At 35.2% G+C, this 23,134-nt stretch overlaps 1 protein-coding gene across 1 annotated transcript in view; it reads left to right on the top strand.

Moving 5' to 3' along the window:
• Positions 1–23,134, top strand: part of VPS13C (vacuolar protein sorting 13 homolog C) — a 172,940-nt gene that overhangs the window by 115,820 nt on the left and 33,986 nt on the right. Inside the window, exons 48-64 of the mRNA XM_082842024.1 lie at positions 1,115–1,284; positions 2,635–2,882; positions 4,228–4,457; positions 5,955–6,047; positions 8,650–9,015; positions 9,397–9,483; positions 10,787–10,942; positions 11,144–11,408; positions 12,266–12,426; positions 13,432–13,553; positions 14,279–14,573; positions 15,846–16,235; positions 17,771–17,875; positions 18,641–18,805; positions 20,328–20,456; positions 20,745–20,878; positions 22,588–22,714. Of these exons, the coding sequence (XP_082698150.1) occupies positions 1,115–1,284; positions 2,635–2,882; positions 4,228–4,457; positions 5,955–6,047; positions 8,650–9,015; positions 9,397–9,483; positions 10,787–10,942; positions 11,144–11,408; positions 12,266–12,426; positions 13,432–13,553; positions 14,279–14,573; positions 15,846–16,235; positions 17,771–17,875; positions 18,641–18,805; positions 20,328–20,456; positions 20,745–20,878; positions 22,588–22,714 (3,243 nt within the window). The remainder of the gene's footprint in view (positions 1–1,114; positions 1,285–2,634; positions 2,883–4,227; positions 4,458–5,954; positions 6,048–8,649; positions 9,016–9,396; positions 9,484–10,786; positions 10,943–11,143; positions 11,409–12,265; positions 12,427–13,431; positions 13,554–14,278; positions 14,574–15,845; positions 16,236–17,770; positions 17,876–18,640; positions 18,806–20,327; positions 20,457–20,744; positions 20,879–22,587; positions 22,715–23,134) is intronic.

Here is a 23,134-nt window from a genome sequence, read left to right as displayed (position 1 = left end):
TTAAAGTTTAAATATTTGGCTTAGGATCTGGGACTACGATTAGACCTCCACATTTCTTTCCGGACATCATTCCCTACCTTTCTTTTATTGGAATATTTAAGCCTAAGATGCCAGTGTGTACCTTGTGCCCTCAGAGCATCTTGAATTGTTTGCTCATGATTTTTCCCCATGTAGAATGTCTTCTACCCCTCATAGCCTATCTCATTCCACTCAGTCTCTCAAGCTCAGTTAGTTCTCAACCTTCTTCATGAATTTTTCCGAGCCCACAATGATCTCTTTGACCCTATGAGCTTTTGCTGTTTATATTCTTTACCTAATCACTTAGTATCCTTTGTGGAATATGGGAAGATATAAGTATGAATAAATAAGTGACGATATATCATTTTTTAATTATTTACAACTTACAGCATCTCCTTGGGATGTTCCTTGTAATGTATTTCTATTGTATTTTTTCAATTAGAGTATAAGCTCACTGAGATCACCTACCATGCCTTATCCTTTCTCATAAAGCCTTTAGTTCCTCTCACAGAGTGTTTTACAGAAGAGCTCATTAAATACTGGGTTGGCCAAAAAGTTCATTTGGTTTTAAGTAAAAATAAAAGACCTTTTTCATTTTCACCAAGAAGTTTATTGAACAATGTATTCATTAACCAAACGAACATTTTGGCCAACCCAATATTTGTAAGTTAGCATAATTGATTGACAGTTTCCTGGGGTTTTTTTTTAATTTGCATTGAATTGTAAATTATAAATTTTTATGTATTAACCCTTGTTGAAGATCAGCACACACACTTATATATTTATTTGTATATGCACATACAGTCACAAACATGCATATTATTCTTTGTTCCAGTTTTAACACCCATACTTTAAAAATTTGTGGTATGGATTTGCTTTTTTTTTTCTTACATCTTTATTGGAGTATAATTGCTTTACAATGGTGTGTTAGTTTTGCTTTATAACAAAGTGAATCAGTTATACATATACATATGTTCCCATATCTCTTCCCTCTTGCGTTGGATTTGCTTTTAACCTCTGAGTTAAGAAATATGTTTAAAAGTAATTACATAACACCTGAAGATAATGGATTCTTTTGCTTGAAAAATATACACAGGAATCCAAACTTTCATTTCATAATGACAGTTTCCGGCTTGGTGAACTCAGACTACATCTTATGGCCTCTTCAGGGAAGATGTTTAAGGATGGCTCAATGAATGTCAATATTAAACTTAAGACATGCACCCTTGATGATCTCAGAGAAGGAATTGAGAGAGCAACATCAAGGTTTGTCATCTCTGAATTTGCTGCACATTATATAAGGTTGACATTGCACTTGGCATTGCTACCAGGCATTGATTGCTCAGCTTAGGATTGTCAGAAGGGGTCTTTTGATCATCTTTTTTAGGATTCTGTTCCTTGGGATTATCAAAAGACGTCTTTGGTCATATTTCAGTTTGAAGTGCATCAAGAAGTAGTGCTGATTTCAGGCTCAGTTGCTTTAAAGTTTGAATGAAAGGAAGTTTAATAATAGAGTATTGTCTTAAATGTGGGAACCAAGAAACTGTAAGAATTTTAATAGTTAAATCCACATGGGGTGGTTGATTGGTGATATATTTTTCTAAATTGTTCACAGTAGGCAGAATCTTTTTTCCAAAAAAGCCTTAAAGTTATGGATCTTTCTTTTGTTTTATTTTGTCTATATTTAAAACAGTTTTGTGAAATTTCTTTAAAAGTTTTAGTAGATCAACTATACTTAAAAAAAGACCCTACAGGATTAAAAAAAAAAATGGAATCCCTAATTTTCACATTATCAACTCATTTTTGAAAGATTAATTTATATCACCCTACTATAAAGTGAGAAACATGCAACTTCAATAGCCTAATTATATTTTTATTCCTTTCCCAAATAATGAGATGCATAATATTTTTGTCCTTGTTTTTTGGAGAAAAACTATTCTGCTACTTGAAGTTGGACCCGTTGAATATGTATTGAATACTTCTGAGCCCTTTGTTTTTCTAAGAGATGAATAAATGAGGAAAGAGTGCTATCATGCAACCAGCTTTTCTGATTTGCAAATTTCATGTCTTGGGGTAGCAATCTAGGCAAGGGTGATAAAGGCCATCCTTCTGTTTCATAGCCTGCTCTTTGCAGTGCACATGAGGATGTGTGGGAATTATTATATCATTGCAGACGCTTGATGAACACTGCCTGATTTGAATTACATTGAATAATTTGGGAGTCAGTTGTATAGGATGATCTTTGGAGAAATTCTTTCAGGGAGGTTTTATTTTGTAAAATAATATAAAGAGGTTGTCTTTTAAATTTTGTGGGACCACATTAATGTGTTTTGTTAATTGCCAAACTTCCTTTCAGCAGTCATTGTTTTTCTAGTATTGCATTATAATTATAAAATATTCTATAATTACTTATTATCATGAACCTTGCTGTGGAGATTAGGAGACCGTGTCTTGGTTGCTGATTAGCTAATTAGACTCGAGTTAACACTGATCTGTTTTCTATTCACAGATTGGAAACTGAAAGGTGAAAGAAAAATTATTAAAATGTATAGGAAATTTTTAATCTTTTTAATTCTTTTAGCAGAAATAAAATAATGAATGTATATATTTTTTCAGAATGATTGATAAGAAGAATGGCCAAGAAAACAACAGTTCTATGATTGACATAAGTTACACACAAGACAAGAATGGAAGTCATATTGATGCTGTTCTTGACAAGCTGTATGTTTGTGCCAGTGTGGAATTTCTGATGACTGTGGCAGATTTCTTTATCAAAGCTGTACCTCAGAGTCCAGAAAATATGGCTAAAGAATCACAGATTCCACTGCGACAGACTGCCTTAGCAAAAATCAAGATGGAGAAAGGTTAGCAGAATTTATCTGTCACCTTGTATATTTTACCAAAATTACAAACTGGAAAAAAGAGAAATGGAGAACTTAAGAATGTAAAATTACTCTTTCAAATTTAAATGTATTCAGCAGAAAAACTTAGTAAGCATAGATTTTTTTTTGCGGTATGCGGGCCTCTCACTGTTGTGGCCTCTCCCGTTGGCGGACACGCAGGCTCAGCGGCCATGGCTCACGGGCCCAGCCGCTCCGCGGCATGTGGGATCTTCCCAGACCGGGGCATGAACCCATGTCCCCTGCATCGGCAGGCGGACTCTCAACCACTGCGCCACCAGGGAAGCCCAAGCATAGATTTTTTTAAGAGAGAGGTGGAGTAAAAATATGTATCGGATCAGGCACCAGGAAACCTCTGCTCTGGTTCCAACTCTGCCATTTACATTTCTTTACCCATCCAGAAATACAGCCTGTTTTATAAAAAGGGAATCTTTTATTCAAAGAAAATATTTGGAAGAATTAAATCATATTGAAGAGCAATTAAACAGCTGAAAGCAGAGGGTGGGAGTATTGGAGGACCCAACATGACACCCCTGGACATCACCTTAGATTCCTTAAAGTTAGCAGAGGGTTTGCGAAGGTCTGGTCTCCGTGTATGCTGGTGCCACTCCCTGACCCATAAACCATTTATTCCAGCATTGCCAAGTAGATCAGTGATTTTCTCTGTTAAATTCTGATTGTCTAAGGTCAGGCATTTTTCTCTCTAATGTGCAACTCAGGAAGATTGGAAAACTGCTGTTTACTGGCAAGGTCAGAATTTTATTTTTCCATTTACCTTTTTTAAACAGTAATCATGTGATATCTCTGTATTCATATATGCATGTAATGTATTTATATTATAGATTGTATGACACTAACTGTAGACTTAAGGGTGAAATCAAGGCAGACAAGTAATAATGGCCTGTGTACTTATCAGGGTCTCCTGTCCTCTTCCTGATACTCCCCTCGCCTGTTTTCCCTTCCTTGCTCCTGCAGCATAACATAGGACACTCAGACGTATACACACATGCATCGCATATATGCGTTAATTCTGACAAAAAGAACTTCAAAACAAGATGATTTTTGCTAGGTCAAAGTGAGAATGATCTCCTTAACAACAGGGATCAAGATTGCATTATCCCACGTAATCAGCATTTGTTAATAATCATTTATCGTTTGTCTTTACCGATCAGTTATTAATATTGTTACTTTCACCATATCTATAATAGCAGGATATTACAAGCAGCTTAGCAACTTACAGATAACATGTACCCAAGTGACAAGATTTACTTTACTAGAACTTTTATGGTTCCTATTTTTGTTTCTTCAGATGACTCTGTAAGACCAAATATGACTTTAAACGCCAAGATCACAGATCCAGAAGTGGTGTTTGTTGCCAACCTGACAAAGGCCGATGCTCCCGCTCTGACAGCCTCATTCAGGTGTAACCTCTGTCTGTCGACATCCAAACTCGAACAGATAATGAAAGCTTCTGTGAGAGATCTTAAAGTGCTTGCTTGCCCTTTTCTCAGACAAAAGAGAGGAGAAAACATTACCACAGTAAGAATTACCTTATATTCTAAACTTGGATTGAAGGATGGCAGATATGGTTGATTCATAGAATCCCAGAATGTGAGAGCTCTGTAGGACTTCAGAGAGTATTTACTCCAGCTTGAGATTTTACAAATAAGGATGTTGAATTCCAAAGACGTTAAATGATTTAGCCATGTCTGTAGTGACAGAACTGTAGACTGTCTCCAGACTCATTTTCATTATACTGTCTTTTGCTGAACAGTGTTTGAATTTTAGTACAAATCAACATTCCTTTTCAGCTGTTGCTTTTGTTCACCACAGTATATCCAATGAGTGAGTGGATGAATGAACCAAAATATTCATTAGTCATGTGCCCAAAAGAGATTATGTTTTGCTTTATTATAAATTAACTTCAGTTGTGCTTTCACATTATAGTTGAAAAATATGGTTTTAGTTAATTAAATTTATTACTGTACCAAATGTTTTTTAATGTTAAATTGATAATTTTATGTTAAAGAGCATCATTATATAATGTGACTCATTTGCAGTGTTATTTTAAATTTAAAAAAATTCATGGACAAAGTGACTTGAATAAAGAAGTGCAGTGCTAAGCTTAATCTATACTGTATCATGAAACATTCTTTTTAGCAGGATCATCTTCTATTTTTTTTTTTTTTGGTTGCACCGGGTCTTAGTTGTGGCATGCATGTGGGATCTAGTTCCCTGACCGGGGGCCCCCTGCGTTGGGAGTGCAGAGTCCTATCCACTGCTCCACAGGGGAAGTCCCAGGATCATCTTCTTTTGACATGTCACAGAAAGCTTATATTAATCATTCTATTTAAAGCTCATCCTACTTTTTTAAAAATGAAAGTTATGCATACTAGTTCCCCCATTCAGTTCAGGTGCATTTTGTTTCTTTAATGATATTTAATAACATAGCCTTCATGGTTTTAATAAATCGTCAAGTTTGAAGATTTGAAATCTATTCTAATAAGGACCTTACAGGAAATTCAAGACTGACCTGTTGTTAATCATCTGGAAGCTGTTCATTTACCTACCTTACTATAGTGTTTTTTTAAAAGGAGTTAACAGAACTATTTGTTTAGAATAACATTTTCAAGTGATTTAGTGACCATAAAAATCATAATGAAATACCATTTCCATTTCCTCATTTACCTCTTTGCAAATGTAAGACCTTACCATAGTCCTTAGCTCATTTTTGTAGATATCTTAAAAGTGTATTTTACATAGGGCATCATCTAAAAGACATTTTAGCAAAAGGAAACATTTTAAACTTCTAATAGTAAATGTACATTACTACTTAAGAATTTGGCATAAAGGAATTCATCAGAACCGCTTAAAGTCCTTCCCAATGGCCATAGACTTGTTATAGTTTGGAGGAACCCTCACAAGAGATTCTCAGCTAATTTAATTTGCCTTTTTGCTTTTAGTTGTAGACTATAGTTAAAGATCTCAAATTAAGTAAGACATGTTCATAAGTAAATTTCATTTATTTGTTTCTAGATCTTACAGCCCTGTTCTCTATTTATGAAAAAATGTACATGGGCTTCAGGAAAAGAAGATATAAATATTGAAGTTGAAGAATTTATAATTAAGGTTAGTGCCTATCATATTATTTGGGTGAAGATCAATCCTTTTTTTTAATTAATTAATTAATTTATTTTTGGCTGCGTTGGGTCTTCGTTGCTGCACACGGGCTTTCTCTAGTTGCAGCGAGTGGGGGCTACTCTTCGTTGCGGTGCGCGGGCTTCTCATTGCAGTGGCTTCTCTTGTTGCAGAGCATGGGCTCTAGGCATGCGGGCTTCAGTAGTTGTGGCACATGGGCTCAGTAGTGGCTCAGGGGCTCTAGAGCACCGGCTCAGCAGTTGTGGCACATGGGCTTAGTTGCTCTGCAGCATGTGGGATCTTCCTGGACCAGGGCTCGAACCCGTGTCCCTTGCATTGGCAGGCGGGTTCTTAATCACTGTGCCACTAGGGAAGTCCCACAATCAATTCTTATTTTTCTTATCTTTTGATGACTCTCACATCTAGAGCATTATGCTAGTCACATATTTAGTAATCAATAAAAACCTCTAATACTAAAATACACTTTTCTTTAATGCAAATGTTTGTTTCTGTTTTCTTTGAAAGAGTGCAGGTGAGTCTTGAGCAACGCGGGGATTAGCAGTGCTTTAACTTTATAGTCAGACCTCGGTGTAGGCGGTTCCTCAGAATCTGCATTCCTCCATGTCTGAGGTTCTACATCTGCGGATTCAAACAGCTGTGGCTTGTGTAGTACCATAGTGTTTACTACTGAAAAAAAATCGACATATAAGTGAACCCCCGCAGTTCAAATCCATGTTGCTCAGGGTGAACTGCACTTTTAATTGATCAGCATAGTTTTTATCTAGTATATTTGTGTGTGTGTTGGAGATTGGGTTTGGGTGGGGAGAGCAGAGATGAAGTGGGAAGAGAAGGAAAGGAAGGATGGAAAAATGAGGTTGCTTTTATTTTATTTGCAATGTTATTTTTAAGCTTTTATTTGAGGTGTAGTTTGGTTGAATTTAATAATTATGTGACTAAATGTTTTATTTCTCTTATAAAATATTTATAATGACAGATGTATGCCAGAAATAAATTATTAGAATTTTTTTATCTCTTACATTGGTAGTATTGAAAAAGCAATCTGGTCTCCAAAGTACTTTTCTCTCAATATTTTAAATTACTGGTTTGTCTTAGATGGTGTTCTACAGACTTAAAATGCAAAATGGGGAGAAAACTTGGATTTGCATGCATTTTGTCTGCGACACTGGGTTAAGGTGCTGAGGGATTGTTTTTCCATGTCTTTCTTTGTATATCACTCTACTTATTTATTGAGCACACGTTTTTTGAGGCTTTACTGTTTATGAAGAATGTCCTGTACAAGGCACTGAGGGTACCTGGTCCCTACATTCAAAAAACTTAGTGATATATGTGAGAGAAAGAAGTAAATGAGTGATTACTTTCAGCTTTCAGTGCTAGAGGCATGCATGAGGTGCTCTTGGGGGTGCAGGCAGGAGCCTCCAGCTCAGACTAGGACATCGGGGGAAGCTGTCTGGAAGTGGGGCTACTTGAACTGAGCTTTGAACATCTGAGGGCGGTTAGATGGAGAGAGAGGGAAAGGGTTACCTAGACAGAACCAACAATATGCATAAAGGCAAAGGCTTGAAAAATTCTTTAAGGACTTGGAGGTGATCCCATGTGGATGGGGAGAATGGTGTGGCGGAGCCATAGGACTGAGAACAGTAATTATAGGTGACATTAATAAGGCAACGAAGAAAAGGATTCATTTGACAGATAAGTTTGGGAAGTACTGCATACTCGCTCCTTCTTTTGGTGATGTAATCATATCTCCTTAGCATATTAAACAAGTAAGGGTCGTGAGAAGAGAACAGTAGAGGAATCCACTTAATTTCTTTAACCCAGTATTGCTGAAACTTTGGGAAACCATGGGTAGCTTAACTGATTAGGCATCAGGTCACAAAGAAGTTCGTGTCCTACGCTAAAGAGAGTTTTAATCTTACCCTGAAAGTTATGGGGAATTGTTGAAGATTTTAAACATAGGAATGACATGCTCAGATTTGGGTTTTAGAAAAATCATGTGGTGGGTGGCCCGAGATGGTGCTGACAGGACATGGAAGACATCATCGTTGCTAAGAACTAAGGCACAGTGATCGGAATGAAGAGATGAGCAAAGATACTCTCCAAAGATAATAGGAGGTGGAATTTTCAGATCTTAGGGTGAAAGGGGGTCCATGGTGATTCTCAAGTTTCCTATGTCGGTAAGACAAATGAAAACCATGTGTGTATATCTTGATGAGGATCACATACTTTGGTTTAGTTAATGCAGCTGGTTGAAAAATGAAAAATTCAGTTACACTTCTACATTTTTCTGTTCGCATAACACTGTTTCACTCTGAATTAACTGATTTAACTGTAGGTTTCGACAATTGACATGCACATTAGTCACTTAATTCCAGAATAACCTGGGCAGAAATCACTGTTTTGAGGTTAGTTGACTTGGCACATGATTTTGTGTGTTCTCTTTTGTTTTCCGCAGTTATTAATTTAATATATATAAAATTTTAATTAGTTACTTTAAATTTTGTGTGTTATATATTAATTCTTCTCATCTGGGAAATAATTTATTCTAAATCTTCTTCTCCTTTCTTTTTTAAAGATTTCACCCATAATTCTTAATACTGTGATGACAATAATGGCTGCTCTGTCTCCAAAGACAAAAGAAGATGGATCCAAAGATATATCTAAGGAAACGGAACATCTTTGGGGTGTCAAATCTATTAGTGATTTTAACTCTTGGTTTCTTGGTGTTGACATGGCCACAGAAATAACAGAAAATTTCAGAGACGTTGAAACTCCACTGATAGAGGAAAATTGTGCTGTTGTTGTCCAGTCAGTTCAAGTTACCTTAGAATGTGGTCTTGGGCATCGAACTGTACCTCTATTACTGGCGGAGTCTAAGTTTTCAGGAAGCATTAAAAATTGGACTTCCCTAATGGCTGCTTCTGCTGACATGACACTAGAGGTATGACCACATGAATTATTACCCACCTTCGGAGGCAACTTCCTTAAAAGTACAATGGAGGAATTAAACAGTGAGCTTTTTTGTGTGCATGACCATAGCAAGTATATATATGAATAGATAATACATTCTAACATTTAATTTATTCATGTATAGTATTATTTATTTGGTCATTACTTTTTAAGGGTTCTTTTGCTAAATAATTGGTTTATGGAGCAAAGTAAGAGTAAAATAAAATGCACCCTCTTTATAAATATCCTTTGTGTCCTTAGGTATGTTGTTAAAATGGTTATTGGCATATAACATTACTTAATATTTTTTCCTACTGGTTATAGAAATATGTAGTTAATGTTTAAAGACTCTCATAATTCTGTGCCTTTCCAGGTTCATTATTACAATGAGACCCATGCTGTATGGGAGCCACTGATTGAGAGAGTGGAGGGGAAGAGACCATGGAATTTAAGGCTTGCTGTAAGGAAATCATAATAAAATAATATCATTGTGTATATTCATTTATATATATATATTTTAGTTCAGAGATTCTCAAGATGTAGTCCAGGATCCTTGAGGCCCTTTTAGAGGATCATGGGATCAAAATTCTTTTCATAATAATATTCAGACATTATATATCATTTTCATTCTCATTCTCTCATGGTCATACAGTGGAATTTTCCAGAGACTATGCAATTTTGCAGCAGATTGAATACAAAATTAGAAATGAGTCCACCTGTCTTCTCTTAAGGCTTGCACTAAAGAGATTTGTAAATACTTGTCTTCTCACTATGTATTTTTAATGGTTATTTTTCATTAAAATATTATTTATGTTAACGTGTAACTGTTGGTTTTAAGTGAATATTTTAAATTTTCTCAGTTTTAGTTTCTCATAGAGTACATACTGATAGATAATAACCCACATAAGTGAAGCTCTTTGGGATCCACAATCATTTTAAGAGACCAAAAAATCGAAGAACTGCTATTCTGGTTCATGAATTCTTTGTGTCATCTCTTCATGGTACTTCCTGAGAACACTGCAGAGTCCTACATACTGAAACACATCTTCCTAGATTAACAGGAACACAAGTTTTATACCCTTCACAAATTATCACAGCACACTTCTCTGGGGCAACTTGACTCAAGTGCGAGGCATTGAAATTGACTTAGCAGATTCTTATTTTAAAGATGAGCTGTCACTTAACCTGTGTTCTAATTTCCTCTCAGTAAAGTAGAAGTAATATTTCTGACCTACCTCTCTTTGGAGTAGGCAGGCTAACAAAGAATGTTTTACAAGACTTTTGAAATGCCTTTAGAATGAAAACTATGATGGAATCTGATGGCTGGTTGAAAGCTTATCATATTACTTATTTATAGGTGTTACTGGTAAAAAGTAGAAGGAATTCCAGATGTTACTTCCAATAAGGATCAGTTTAGACTTCAGGGTCCTCTTAGAGTGCTCATCAAAGTAAAATGACCAATTAGGTGACACTGGGTAAATAGCTTTCTCTGGTGAATGCACAAAAGACAAATATTGTAACTCACTTGGAGTCCTTCCATGGCACAATTCTAAACATTTCCCTATGCGTGGACTACACACTGAAAGAAAGAATGCTGATTTGTGCTAAGTCAGGGTGAAGCACTGAATATTTTTGAAAATGAGACTTTTGAGGAACCTTAATACAAAGTGACAAGGTTAGGAAAATTTAACCTTGACTCTATCGAGAGTATTTTAATTTTATTATTCATTGGCTAATAAATTTGCTATGTATTTATCTTGTAGGTAAAGAAGAATCCAGTCCAGGATAAAAGTTTGATGCCAGGAGATTATTTTATTCTACTTCCTGAGCCAGAAACAGAAGTTGATATTTCTTCAGGAGATACAATGAATATAACAATATCCAAAAGCTGTCTTAATGTTTTCAACAATTTAGCAAAAGTATGTTTGGTTCTTGCTTGGACTATTTCATAGTTTGGTTCTTGCTTGGACTATTTCAAATGGAATTTTAAATTGAAACGTATGCATTATTTTTGTTTGTCATCAACATTCGTTTCTAAAAAATGTGTAGTTGAAATTTAGTTTTTGAAAAAAAGTTTGAATTTTGCAAAAATTTTATTGTGCTGTTGTGTTCCTTTTCAGGGTTTTTCAGAGGGCACTGCTTCTACTTTTGACTACTCTTTAAAAGACAGGGCACCTTTTACAGTAACAAATTCTGTAGGTGTTCCCATTAAGGTGCAGCCCAATGATAATCTCAGAGTGATGGGCTCCCTTGAGAAAAGTGATGTGTGTGATGTTGATGCCGGTCAGAAATTGGAATTGGAATATGCCAGCATGGAACTTTCATGTCAAGGGAAGCTATCTACACTGAGCCGTCAGGAGAGCTCCCTCTTCTCTCTGACCTTTGGTATGCTATATTTATGCTATTTTTAAGGGTATCTTTGGAATTACTGGTGTCAGCTTATTTTTGATAAAATATGGAAAAATACTTGCTGTAGATAACCTTGAGAGACAACATTTTTAAAGGCTTGAAACAAATAGTTGATAAACTTTTGTTTTCTTCCTCTAAACTTGAGAAAATTAAACTTGATTAATTTAAGAATTACCTTAGAAAACTAGATTATTTCTTTTTTTTTTTTTTTTTCTGTACGTGGGCCTCTCACTGTTGTGGCCTCTTCGGTTGCGGAGCACAGGCTCCGGATGCACAGGCTCAGCGGCCATGGCTCATGGGCCCAGCTGCTCCACGGCATGTGGGATCTTCCTGGACCGGGGCACGAACCCGTGTCCCCTGCATCGGCAGGTGGACTCTCAACCACTGCGCCACCAGGGAAGCCCTAGATTATTTCTATGTGCTTAAATAGTACAGTATGTAGTATGCTTCAAAAGGACTGGAGTTCGGTGAGGAGAGAAAATAACTTATATTCAGAAGTCTTAAAATGTTGACAGTAGTTATCACCATTTCAAAAAAAAAAAGCGATTTTTATTGCTATATAGTTGAGAAAATAAGGAACAAGTTGGATTTTTTTTGTTTTAATACATTTAAAGCCCCAAGAGAAGTTGTTTGGGGTCAAAAAAAATTTTATAATAACTAGTTTCCTTTCTTTGTTAGCTCCTGTGTCTTAGAAAAGAATTTTGTGTAGTCTGCATTTCTAGTCATGAGGAAGAATACTCTTGTCATTATTTTGAGGTGCCGCTCCTGATCTGTCTTATAAAAATTTAGGTAAATTAGTATTTGGAATGTTTCTCACTTATGCTCTGACTTAGCACCTCATGGATATACAGAAGTTACAAAAGTCCCTGTTGCCAGACCTGGACGGCGATTGTATAATGTATGGAATCCCAATGCCAGTCATTTTGACTCACTTGTGGTACAAATTGATGCAACTGAAGGGAACAAAGTAATTACCCTTCGTTCTCCTCTGCAGGTAATGCATTAAAGTGAATTGTGTTCCTTTAAGTATATTAAGAAATATTAAATCATTTGGCTGAATATAGAAATACAATAAAACTTCATTAGGTCAGTACTGATTGTTCAGAAATAAATAATAGTTTGAACTGGGTATTTCCTGTCCAACTTACTTCTGTAATATTCTTCATTTTAAATGTCTCATGAAATGCTGTTGTTAATTTAAAGCCCATTTTTGTTGTCTCCTGGGTTACTTATGATTTTAATGAAACTTTTTGTCTATTCCTTTAAAGATTCAGAACTGAGGAATATTGCAGTAATAGCTGGTTGTCAAATAGGATAACATTCCATTCTCTTTGTATTGTATTTTTCAAGTATGTATGAAGGAATATTGAAATGGTCTCCCCAGAAAAAAATTTTAGCCTATTAATCTGTATAAATATTTTTTTCCACCTTTAAGGCTTTATCGATTTTTCTTTTTCTCTGCATTATTACAGATTTCAGCATATGGTCAGCAGAAGAATATTTCTTCCTACCTATAACATCAGATAAAAATGAAAGGATTTCCAATTTTGGTCATTGTCTCTCAGTTTACTATTAGCTCCAACCTATATTACACTGTAGTTAAGGAAGGATTGTACTGTATTTATTTACCTCATGTTTCCTTTACTATCCTTTTCTGTTTAGTTGTGTGGTGCATTGAGAAAAGGTTGTAATGAGGAAAATATTATGACTGAAATCCTCAAAGATTAATACGTATTTGAAAGATAATAATACACACTAAAAAATTCAGTCTGTAATATATGAACATGTGAATATCCTAATAATTTTTGACTTCTGTTTAACCATCAAGTTTCATATATATAGCTCCTTAAATATCTTAAAACTTTTCAATTACCATAAAAATATCTTCCAATATTGGGCTTGAAATTTTTCAGTTCCAAAAGTGATTGTGTGTGGCTCACATTTTTCTTTTGAACGTCTACATCTTTTTAAACAACTTGTATGTTTTTTTGTCCAACAGATTAAAAACCATTTCTCTATTGCTTTCATCATCTATAAATATGTTAAGAATGTGAAGTTATTGGAGCGCATTGGAGTAGCCAGACCTGAAGAGGAGTTCCATGTTCCTTTAGATTCATATAGGTAGATACTTCCTTGAATATGTTGATATAAAAGGTTCATAGTATATATTTTTAATTCTGTGAATTAGAATCTTTATTCTAGAAAAGAGTAAAATATCTATATTCTACATAATAATAATTCTTATTATCTAAAGATCTGTAAAAGCCAGTTTTGAGACATATAGAGAAATACATTTATATTGTTGAATTTACCAGATGCAATTTCCTGTTGTATACTTGATGTTTTAGAATTTTCTGAGGCTTTTTTTTTTTTTTTTTTTTTTTTGCTGTACGCGGGCCTCTCACTGCTGCGGCCTCTCCTGCTGCAGTGCACAGGCTCCGGACGCGCAGGCCCAGCGGCCATGGCTCACGGGCCCAGCTGCTCCGAGGCATGTGGGATCCTCCCAGACCAGGGCATGAACCCGTGGCAGGCGGACTCTCAACCACTGCGCCACCAGAGAAGCCCTCTGAGACTTATTTTTATTAGATTGCCTTTGTATTTGAAATGACTTTTTTTTTTTTTAAGTTGTCATTTTTTACAGAGTATTTTTTCCCAGGAGGTGCCTCCATGAGTCAGCTGTGTGACTTTGGGCAAGTTTCTTAAACTTTCTTAGCCTTGTTTTTCTCATCTGTAAAAATAGGAATAATAGTACTTATCTTGTAGAGTTATCAAGAAGAATTAATGAGATTCTTTTTCTTACGTTCTCAATAAAAACGTTTTTCCCACTCTGTTTTCTTCTTCTGTAGATGTCAGTTGTTCATTCAGCCAGCTGGTATTTTAGAGAATCAGTACAAAGAATCCACCACATATATTTCCTGGAAGGAAGAACTTCATCGGAGCAGGGAAGTCAGATGCATGCTGCAGTGTCCGTCAACAGAAGTCAACTTCTTACCTCTTATAGTCAATACAATTGCTGTGCCTGATGAATTAACCTATATATGTACACACAGAAACGACTGGGATCCAGCTTACATCATTCATCTTTACCCTACTGTCACTTTGCGGAATTTTCTCCCATATTCTCTAAGATATTTACTTGAGGTATGCCTCTTGCATTTTGTTTGACTTTTATTTTTACATGGAGTGAATTCTAGTTTGTTTTTTTTTAATGGTATTTTTAGTTGAGGTCAGTGTTTTACATTCATCTACTTGTAATGCTTTAATAATAGCAAAAACTGGTATAACATCTACTTTGTGCCAGCCACTATGTCATGTATTTTACATGTATTAACATATTTAGTCCTTACAGTAACTTCCTGAAGAAGGTACTGTTATTAGACCCATTTTACAGATGAGGAAACTGAGTCACAGAGGGGTTAAGTGACAGGTCCAGGATCCCACAGCTAATGAATAGTAGAGCTGGAATTTGAACCTAAGCAATTTGGTTCCTTGTTCTCCACCACTGAACTCTGCTGCATCTGCTCTAAATTAATAATTATAATAGTCTCTTTATTATCTGAGTATAATTCTCTTAGCTAAAGTATGGGAAAATGCCAGTGAGAAAATACTTTATCTTAATTTATTATGAAGTTAATTTTAAAGTTTTTTGTTTTAAAGTGATGATTATTTGGTTCAAGTTTCTGTTGAACTGAAAAATAATTACTGTCTTAAAAAATATTGGGGAACATTTTCTAGTAATGAAGTATGATAAATATTTTTAAATTTGTACATGCCACAACATATCAAAATACAAAAATCTGGAAAGTATTTGGAACCTAAATTTATTTTCTTTGTCTGACAATGAGCCATCCCTGAGTTGCGGAGAATAAAATTAATTAGATGAACTAAGTGGTGTTTAGACAAGAGATGTTTTCAGTAAGGAAGCCAAATTTATTATGTTGTTATTACTCATTTTTAAAGTAGTTCCACCTTAGATAGCTTGTCAGCATAGCTTGATATCACTTTTCTTATTCTATTTGTATGAGAACCATTAGGTGTAGTATGTGAATAAAGGATGAAGCTGAAGTCCAGGCAATTAAGTGGCTCATTTAATGACATAGTTGTTAATGGAAAACAGCCAGTGTTCTGGAATCCAGCCTTTGATTCTTGGCACAGGTCTTTTTCTCAAAATTTATAACCATTGGCCTGCTAATGAGCAAAAGACAGTTTCTGACTTTGGCTATGATATAGTGTTTTATTTTTAATCATTAGTAATTGTTGGATATTCATAGTATGTAAAGATGGTACCTTGAAGACTTGTCAGTTAATGTGAATCTGGTAGGTTACTTAGTGTTTGTATAAAATATGGACGTTATTGCAGAGGTTTTTAAAAAATTGGTAAGCAAATTTAGTTTTTGTTTGTTTGTTTTTTAGGGAACAGCAGAAACTCATGAGCTAGCAGAAGGCAGTGCTGCCAATGTTCTACATTCGAGAATCAGTGGAGAAATAATGGAATTAGTTCTGGTGAAATATCAGGGCAAAAACTGGAACGGACATTTCCGTATATGTGATACACTTCCCGAATTCTTTCTTGTGTATTTTTCTTCTGACTCCATAGAAGCAATGACAGTTGACCTGTCAATACATGTCAAGCGAATTGGCAGCCAGATGGAGCTATCCATCTTTAGTCCCTATTGGCTAATCAACAAGACTTCTCGAGTTCTCCAGTATCGTTCAGAAGAAATTCATGTGAAACACCCAGCTGATTTTAGGGATATTATTTTATTCTCTTTCAAGAAGAAGAACATTTTTAGTAAAAATAAGGTGTGTTTTTGTTGATAAAACAAATTACCTGTTTATTGTTTATCTAATGCCATGCTTACCTCTTTGCTCAGTGTCACAGGTTATGAATTAGGTCCAAGAGGACTTTTAAGGAATACACGGTTAAGTGGCATATTAGGGACTAACAACAATAGTGTCCCAAGGCTGAGTTACCTTTTTCTCTGGTGCCCCTAGAATTACTTCTGTTTTTGACATAGTGTCAAGTAGAAACCTTGATTTTATGTAGGTTACCAGTGATGCAATGGCATTTCAAAAGATAGAACAGTTGAATTTGGTTTATTTTAACTGAACCCTCCTATGTGTGAAGCACTAAAGCAGGCCTTCGTGAGAGAAACCTAATGCGTAAGGCCTGATCCTTTATGTTCTGGTCCCTTCTTTCCTTTTCAGAGTCACATCTTGGTATAGTTTACCTCTATGCCTTTGTATGGCTGCAGTCTCTGCCTAGAATGCCTCTTGCCCTGTGCTTTGCCTGTCTGCCTCATGTTTTCTGGCTATCCGCTGTTCATCCTTTGTCAGTCTGCTCCAGGCTGACATGTGTGAAGGATTTTCTGACCATCTAAAGTGGGGCTAGATATTCCATCCATGTTCTCTTAGAGAAGTGCTTCTCAAATCGCAGTGTGCGTTAGAATCACCTAGAGGGCTTTGAAAACAATTTGCTGGGTCAGACCCCCATAGTTTGATTCAGTAGGTCTGAGTAGGGTCTGAGAATTTGCACTTTCCACAGATTGCCAGGTGTTGCTGATGGTGCTGGTCCAGGGACCACACTTTGAGAACCCCTGTCTTAGAGTTTTGATTGATATTGTACCTGTTTTTGTACCTTGATATTGTACCTGTTTATGTGTCTGACCTCTGGTTGTACTCAGGTATTTTATAATCTATTGGGTAGGTGGAGGTTAATACAGGAGCAGAATTAGATCTCTTCTGTACAACTTTATCTGAATCCCATAGCCAGGAGTAAACTTTTTACCCTCTCACCTTGATCACATATTATCCCTTTTATATAGTTGTTACCACATTGAGTCTCGCATCATAATTATTAGTATGTATTTCCTATCTCTTTGTTTAGTTGGAAGCTCATTGAAGACAGGAATTGTGTCTTCCATTCTGCTTATCACAACACTTTTCCTTTATTGTTTGCTGAATAATGTTAAAAGCATAAATTCTCTGTGTGCTAAAACTTTAAGAATTCGTTAGCTCTGTGTCAAAAGTCTAACACTGGAAAATATCATTTTACATTATAATTCCTTTTCAAATAACAGAAGGTCGCATTGGTATACATCTTTAAATTCACTGTACTCATTGCATAGGTGAATGGGAAGGTCAGAGCTCTGCTTTTAAATATTACATTGTCCCCTAGAGTTTCTGTGGTTCTGTTACCCATTTGCAGCATGCCTTTGGTTATATTTTTCTGTCTCATGTTACTAAATAAATTTCTAGTGGTCTAGCAGCATTCCATCAGATAAAATTAATATAGTGTTTTAGATTTCTTATATGATTGTTTGTGTTCTCTGGTGTAGGTACAGTTAAAAATTTCAACTAGTTCATGGTCCAGTGGTTTTTCATTGGATACAGTGGGAAATTATGGATGTGTGAAGTGTCCTGCCAACAATATGGAATACCTGGTAAGATTTTGCTTGCTTATTTACTTTTGATTTCATTCACATTTTCATTAGTAAATGAGCTGGATCCTAAGGGGTACAGAAATGTGAATTCAGAGTATTACGTGGAGGACTGTTATATCTCTCTACTAATTTCTAGGGCCACTAGTATCAAAGCAAAACCTAAATTTGTCAAAGTTTAAGGCAGTGAGTTGAATCCATACAAGTAAGCAACTTGGTAAATATTCAGAATATACTAGAATCTGCATTCCATACCACTCCCTGCCAAATGTTTCTTAAATCTTAAGTTTGACTGCGAAAATTTGAGTAATCTGATACAAGTTGACTTGTTTTATTACCACTTTGAAATTTTTATTTTATTTTATTGATAGCAGAGTTAATAAAGCAGCAAAAATTGAGCCTGTACGCTAATTTTAAAACAATTTATTTTGGAATGTTAAAAAGTAAAGGATTTTTTAAAATTAAGTTTGTTATTATAAGTCATCGTTAGTTAAATTACTGAGTGATATTTCTTCAATTTGTTTCTGATGGAGCCAAACTAAGGAACCAAAATTTTTCTTCTTAGTGAGAAGATAATCAGTCATGGAATATGGCTCTTAGCAGTTACTTTATTTAAGAAATCTTATTTTAAAATATTTTAAGAAGCCTGTATGTGAATAGGGTGTGTGTGTGTGTGTGTGTGTGTGTGTGTGTGTGTGTGTGTGTGTGTGTGTGTATTTCAAGCTATGTAAAGTACTGGGAAATGATAAGCTTGTTTGCTTTTTACAGGTTGGTGTTAGCATCAAAATGAGCAGTTTTAATCTTACACGAATAGTTACTTTGACTCCCTTTTATACTATTGTGAACAAGTCATCACTAGAACTAGAAGTTGGTGAAATTGCACCTGATGGCTCAATGCCAACTAATAAATGGAACTATATTGCTTCTTCAGAGGTAATATTTTCCTTTAATACAACTGGCTCCTAAAATGTACAAATAAATATAGACATATAAATAAGAATTATGTATATCTCTTTGTCATACTCACTTTGCTACCATATTTGTGGGTTAAAATATGACAGCCAGCTTTGAAAGACTTTTATTTCATACTATAAGCATATGTTAAAAAAGAAGAAAAAAATTGTGGATAATATTTACCACTAGCTCAGTCTAGACTGTTAACACTCATTCTCTAGTTCTTCCTATATGTATAAACATGGGTATGTACTGTAAAATGTACATAAAGTACTATGTATTGTGTCAATAGCAAGGTAACGTCTTTGTATTCAAGAGCATCTAATCTTGTTGGAGGGCTTAAGACTCATATAAATTAATACATGGAGAAGAAGATAGTGTATGGTAAGTTATAGGTGGTTATAGGATCTCTGAATAGATGAGCTGGAAGTTTCCTTGAAAAATTCCAACAATTCAACCACCTTGCTTTACAGAGAAAGAAATTGAATCTTACTTTTTTAGGTCAGTAAAGTTATTGGAGGTTGAGATCATTGTGGTCTAGATCAAAAGGAAAAGTTTCATAGAAGAGCTGGCATTTGAACTAAACTTTTGCAGACTCAACAAGATGAAACGTGAAGAGAATAAGGAAAGAGTGGGGAGAGGACAGATGCAAAGACAAGTGTTAGTTGCTTGAATTTGCCCGAGTTTTCAACCAAGCCACCTGACTTAAGGATAGGACTGTTCTTCTGTACATCTCAAAAGAATTCTAAAATTATTAAAAAAATATTTAGCAAAAGGTTAAGAGAAGGATTCCAATTACACTATAAACACAGACCTCTAAGAGGCATGGCCTTTCCAAGGCACTTGGAATGATCTCCATAGACTTGGTAGCAAATAAATGCTCCTTATCTTTTTATCTTTGATGTGAGTTTGATAGCAGTAGTATTTTTTTTTAGAAATAGAATTTACCCAGTATTCTAATAACAGAGGGAACTTTCTTTTTAGGAACTAAGATCTCAGTTTTACAGATACGGAAACAGGCTCAAAAAGGTGCATGATTTGATTAAGATCAGACAGCCTGGAAGATAGTGTCAGGACTTCCAGCAAGGTCCTCTGCCTTCAGTTGTCTTCTGGTTTATCTAGGATAAGATACTCTGTGAAAGAATTCATGGTGATTAAGGAATTAAAATGGGTTATACATAAAAGCAAATGTTATTAAGATTATAATTTTTAAATATTCAAGATACTTGAGATGTTCTTAATAGCACTTCAGTTTCTCACATTGTAATTATTCTGTAAGTATGAAAAGACTAATATAACTGTTCTTCTGATGGAGTTTCTTTGGCTTCATAAATAATCATTATATTGTCAGTAATCTTAATATTAGATGGAGAGGGGCTATTTTAAGAAACTTAGTAATAATTGGATCATGATCTGAATTAGAATTGGAAACTTTATTAGCCACTGTTTTATTTATACTATAGTATTGTTTTAAGACTGATATTAACTTTTATATTTTCAGTACCTTCCATTTTGGCCTGAAAAATTTTCAGGCAAACTTTGTGTGAGAGTGGTGGGCTATGAAGGATCCTCCAAGCCATTCTTTTATAACCAACAGGATAATGGCACTTTATTGAGCTTAGAAGATCTGGTAAGTTTTCCTGTTTTAAAATAAAATGTCTTTGATTTTTAAAGTTTGCTTTAAAACATTTTATTAAGACATGCTATAAAATATACTGATAATTAATTGAAGGTATACTAAAATATCAATATATAATGCTGTACATATATTTGTAAGAGATCAGAGCCAGTGTGCTTTTCAGTAAGAACTTAGGAAAACCAACTTTGTAATAGCTATATAAGTGATTGAAATTCTAAATGTACCATGTACAGTTTAAACCAATACCTCAAACATACTCTTTTTTTTTTTCTACAATAGAATGGGGGTATCTTGGTGGATGTAGATACCGCTCCACATTCAACTGTCATAAGCTTTTCTGATTACCATGAGGGATCCGCACCTGCCCTAATAGTAAACCACACACCATGGAACATCCTCACATATAAACAGAGGTATGAAAAAAAAGGGTTCTTGGAAAATCTGATTTGCTTTTACTGGTCCATAGTCCCTTCTAGGAAATACTTGGAGCTAGGTGTGTTTCACATTCTACATGTTTTCAGATTTTAGAAAGGTAATAGGGATGCATGATGTTTATTGCTAATACCCATAGCAGGTTTTGAGACAGTACACTATAACCAAACACATTAGTATTCCTGTAGCAAAAGTTGTGAACCTTCACAGTAAGTGGGATAAATAAAACTGTTAACAGTTTCACATCAGTTCAGATCAAGTTTTGCTGCCACATGACGTTTGACACCAAACTTAGAGAAAAATATTTGGAGTTTTGGAGCTTTTTAAACTTCAGAATTACACGTAAGGAATTGTGAACCTGTTTAAGTATTATCATTCTTTTGTAGTCTGGTGATGCTCAGTGAACCTCTCCCTGTAAATCTGTATCTAGTTTTTTGGTAGGAATAGTAGAAGATTAAATAAGAGGGCAGAAGATTAAAGAAAGATTAAAGTAGAAGATTAAGTAGTGGTGTTGAATGTATTATAGTACAGGCTGATAGGAATTTTGTTGTTCTTGTCTGTGCTATCATTTGGCTTGGGTAATGCCATTAAATAATGATATAACAGATAGCTTTAAATCCTTAAAATATGTAATATATATTTGCAAAGAATTATTATTATAAATCTTCAAGGCATTATTTTATATGTATATATAAAATATAAAATAGTAATATACATGATATATGTATATATATAAAATAATGCCTTGCAGATTTAACGTATTCATAACTCTCATGGCTTGAATCTGCTGAGAGATTTAAAAGCATACATTGGGATTAAACCCTAATTGGGTTACTTTTTATTTTAGTTCTCTGGGAAGTCTTTTGTATTATCCAGACCAATACTTCTAAACTTAAGTATCAGTATTAAGATCCCTTAGAAATCTTGTTAAAATGTAGGTTCTGATTTAGTAGGTTTTAAGTGGGGCCCAGAATTTTGCACTTTCCAGCAAGCCTCCAGGTAATACTAATGCTGCTGGTCCACAGACCACGCTTTGAGTAGCAGTGGTACATGGACCCAATTTTTTTTCCTCTGAGCTTATTTCTTATGCGGTGCATTTGATTAAAATCTTAAATTTGAGCACCAAGTAAAGTTCTTCTGCTACTAAAAAATTTACTATTGGGGCTTCCCTTGTGGTCCAGTGGTTAAGACTCTGTGCTCCCAATGCAGGGGTCCCGGGTTTGATCCCTGGTCAGGGAACTAGATCCCACATGCCACAACTAAAGATTCCAGATGCCGCAACTAAAGATTCCACATGGCCTAATGAAGATCCTACACACGGCAATGAAGATCCTGCATGCTACAACTAAGACCAGCACAGCCAAATAAATTTTCTTTTTAATTAAAAAAAATTTTTTACTATTTATAGCCTTTTCTATAGATGAACTCTGATGAATTTCATTAGTGTGATCTTGCCTAGATCAGTTCAGAGTATACTGCAACTTCAGAAAGGGCAGTATTCTGTTCCCTCAAGCTTCAAAATCGTTAGTTAATTGGACATTTTAGGGTACTTATTTTTAGGCAGAGTTGTGTTTTATTAACAAAGGCAATTTTATAAGATGTTTGTGCCAGTCCTTTCCTCAATAAACCACGGGTCTAGGTTTCTCAAGGCCAGGATGTTTTAATCTTCCCTCTGTTGCTTGCATTTCAGTGGGTCACAGGAAGAAATGGTATTGCTGCCAAGACAAGTTCGACTCTTTGCCTGGGCAGATCCCACTGGTACCAGAAAACTTATATGGAGTTATGCAGCAAATGCTGGGGAACATGATCTGTTAAAGGTACCATTTGATGTGAATGAGTGCTGTATGAAGTACCTGATAACAAAGGAAGTAGACCAGGTCTTGCCTAAGACCAGGAAAGTACTTTTTTATTTACTTTTTTTAAAGAAAGGAATTTTGAGCCTAAGTGAAAAACAACTTTATCTTGAACATGTGCGTACCACTGTTAGCTGTGAGAATTTTTAGGCATGTTTTCCCTATCAAAGCCATATGTTTTGTTAATTAATGGAGTCTGACAGTATGCAAATTATCCCATATAAGAAATTTAATAAAATATTTATTGAAACAATATTTAGGTAGCTAAATTAATTAAATATGTTATTTCCTAGACTCTTAGACTTTGGGAAAGGTTAAGAATTCATCTGCCAGCCTCCCTCTAATATAGCCATTGCTCTTCCATGAGCACCTAGTTTCTGTAGG

The sequence above is a fragment of the Leucopleurus acutus genome (assembly GCF_964270905.1).
Source record: "Leucopleurus acutus genome assembly, chromosome: 1".
NCBI classification, from domain to species: Eukaryota; Metazoa; Chordata; class Mammalia; order Artiodactyla; family Delphinidae; genus Leucopleurus; species Leucopleurus acutus.
Note: the sequence above shows the minus strand (reverse complement) of the source record. Positions and strands in the feature narration are given on the sequence as shown.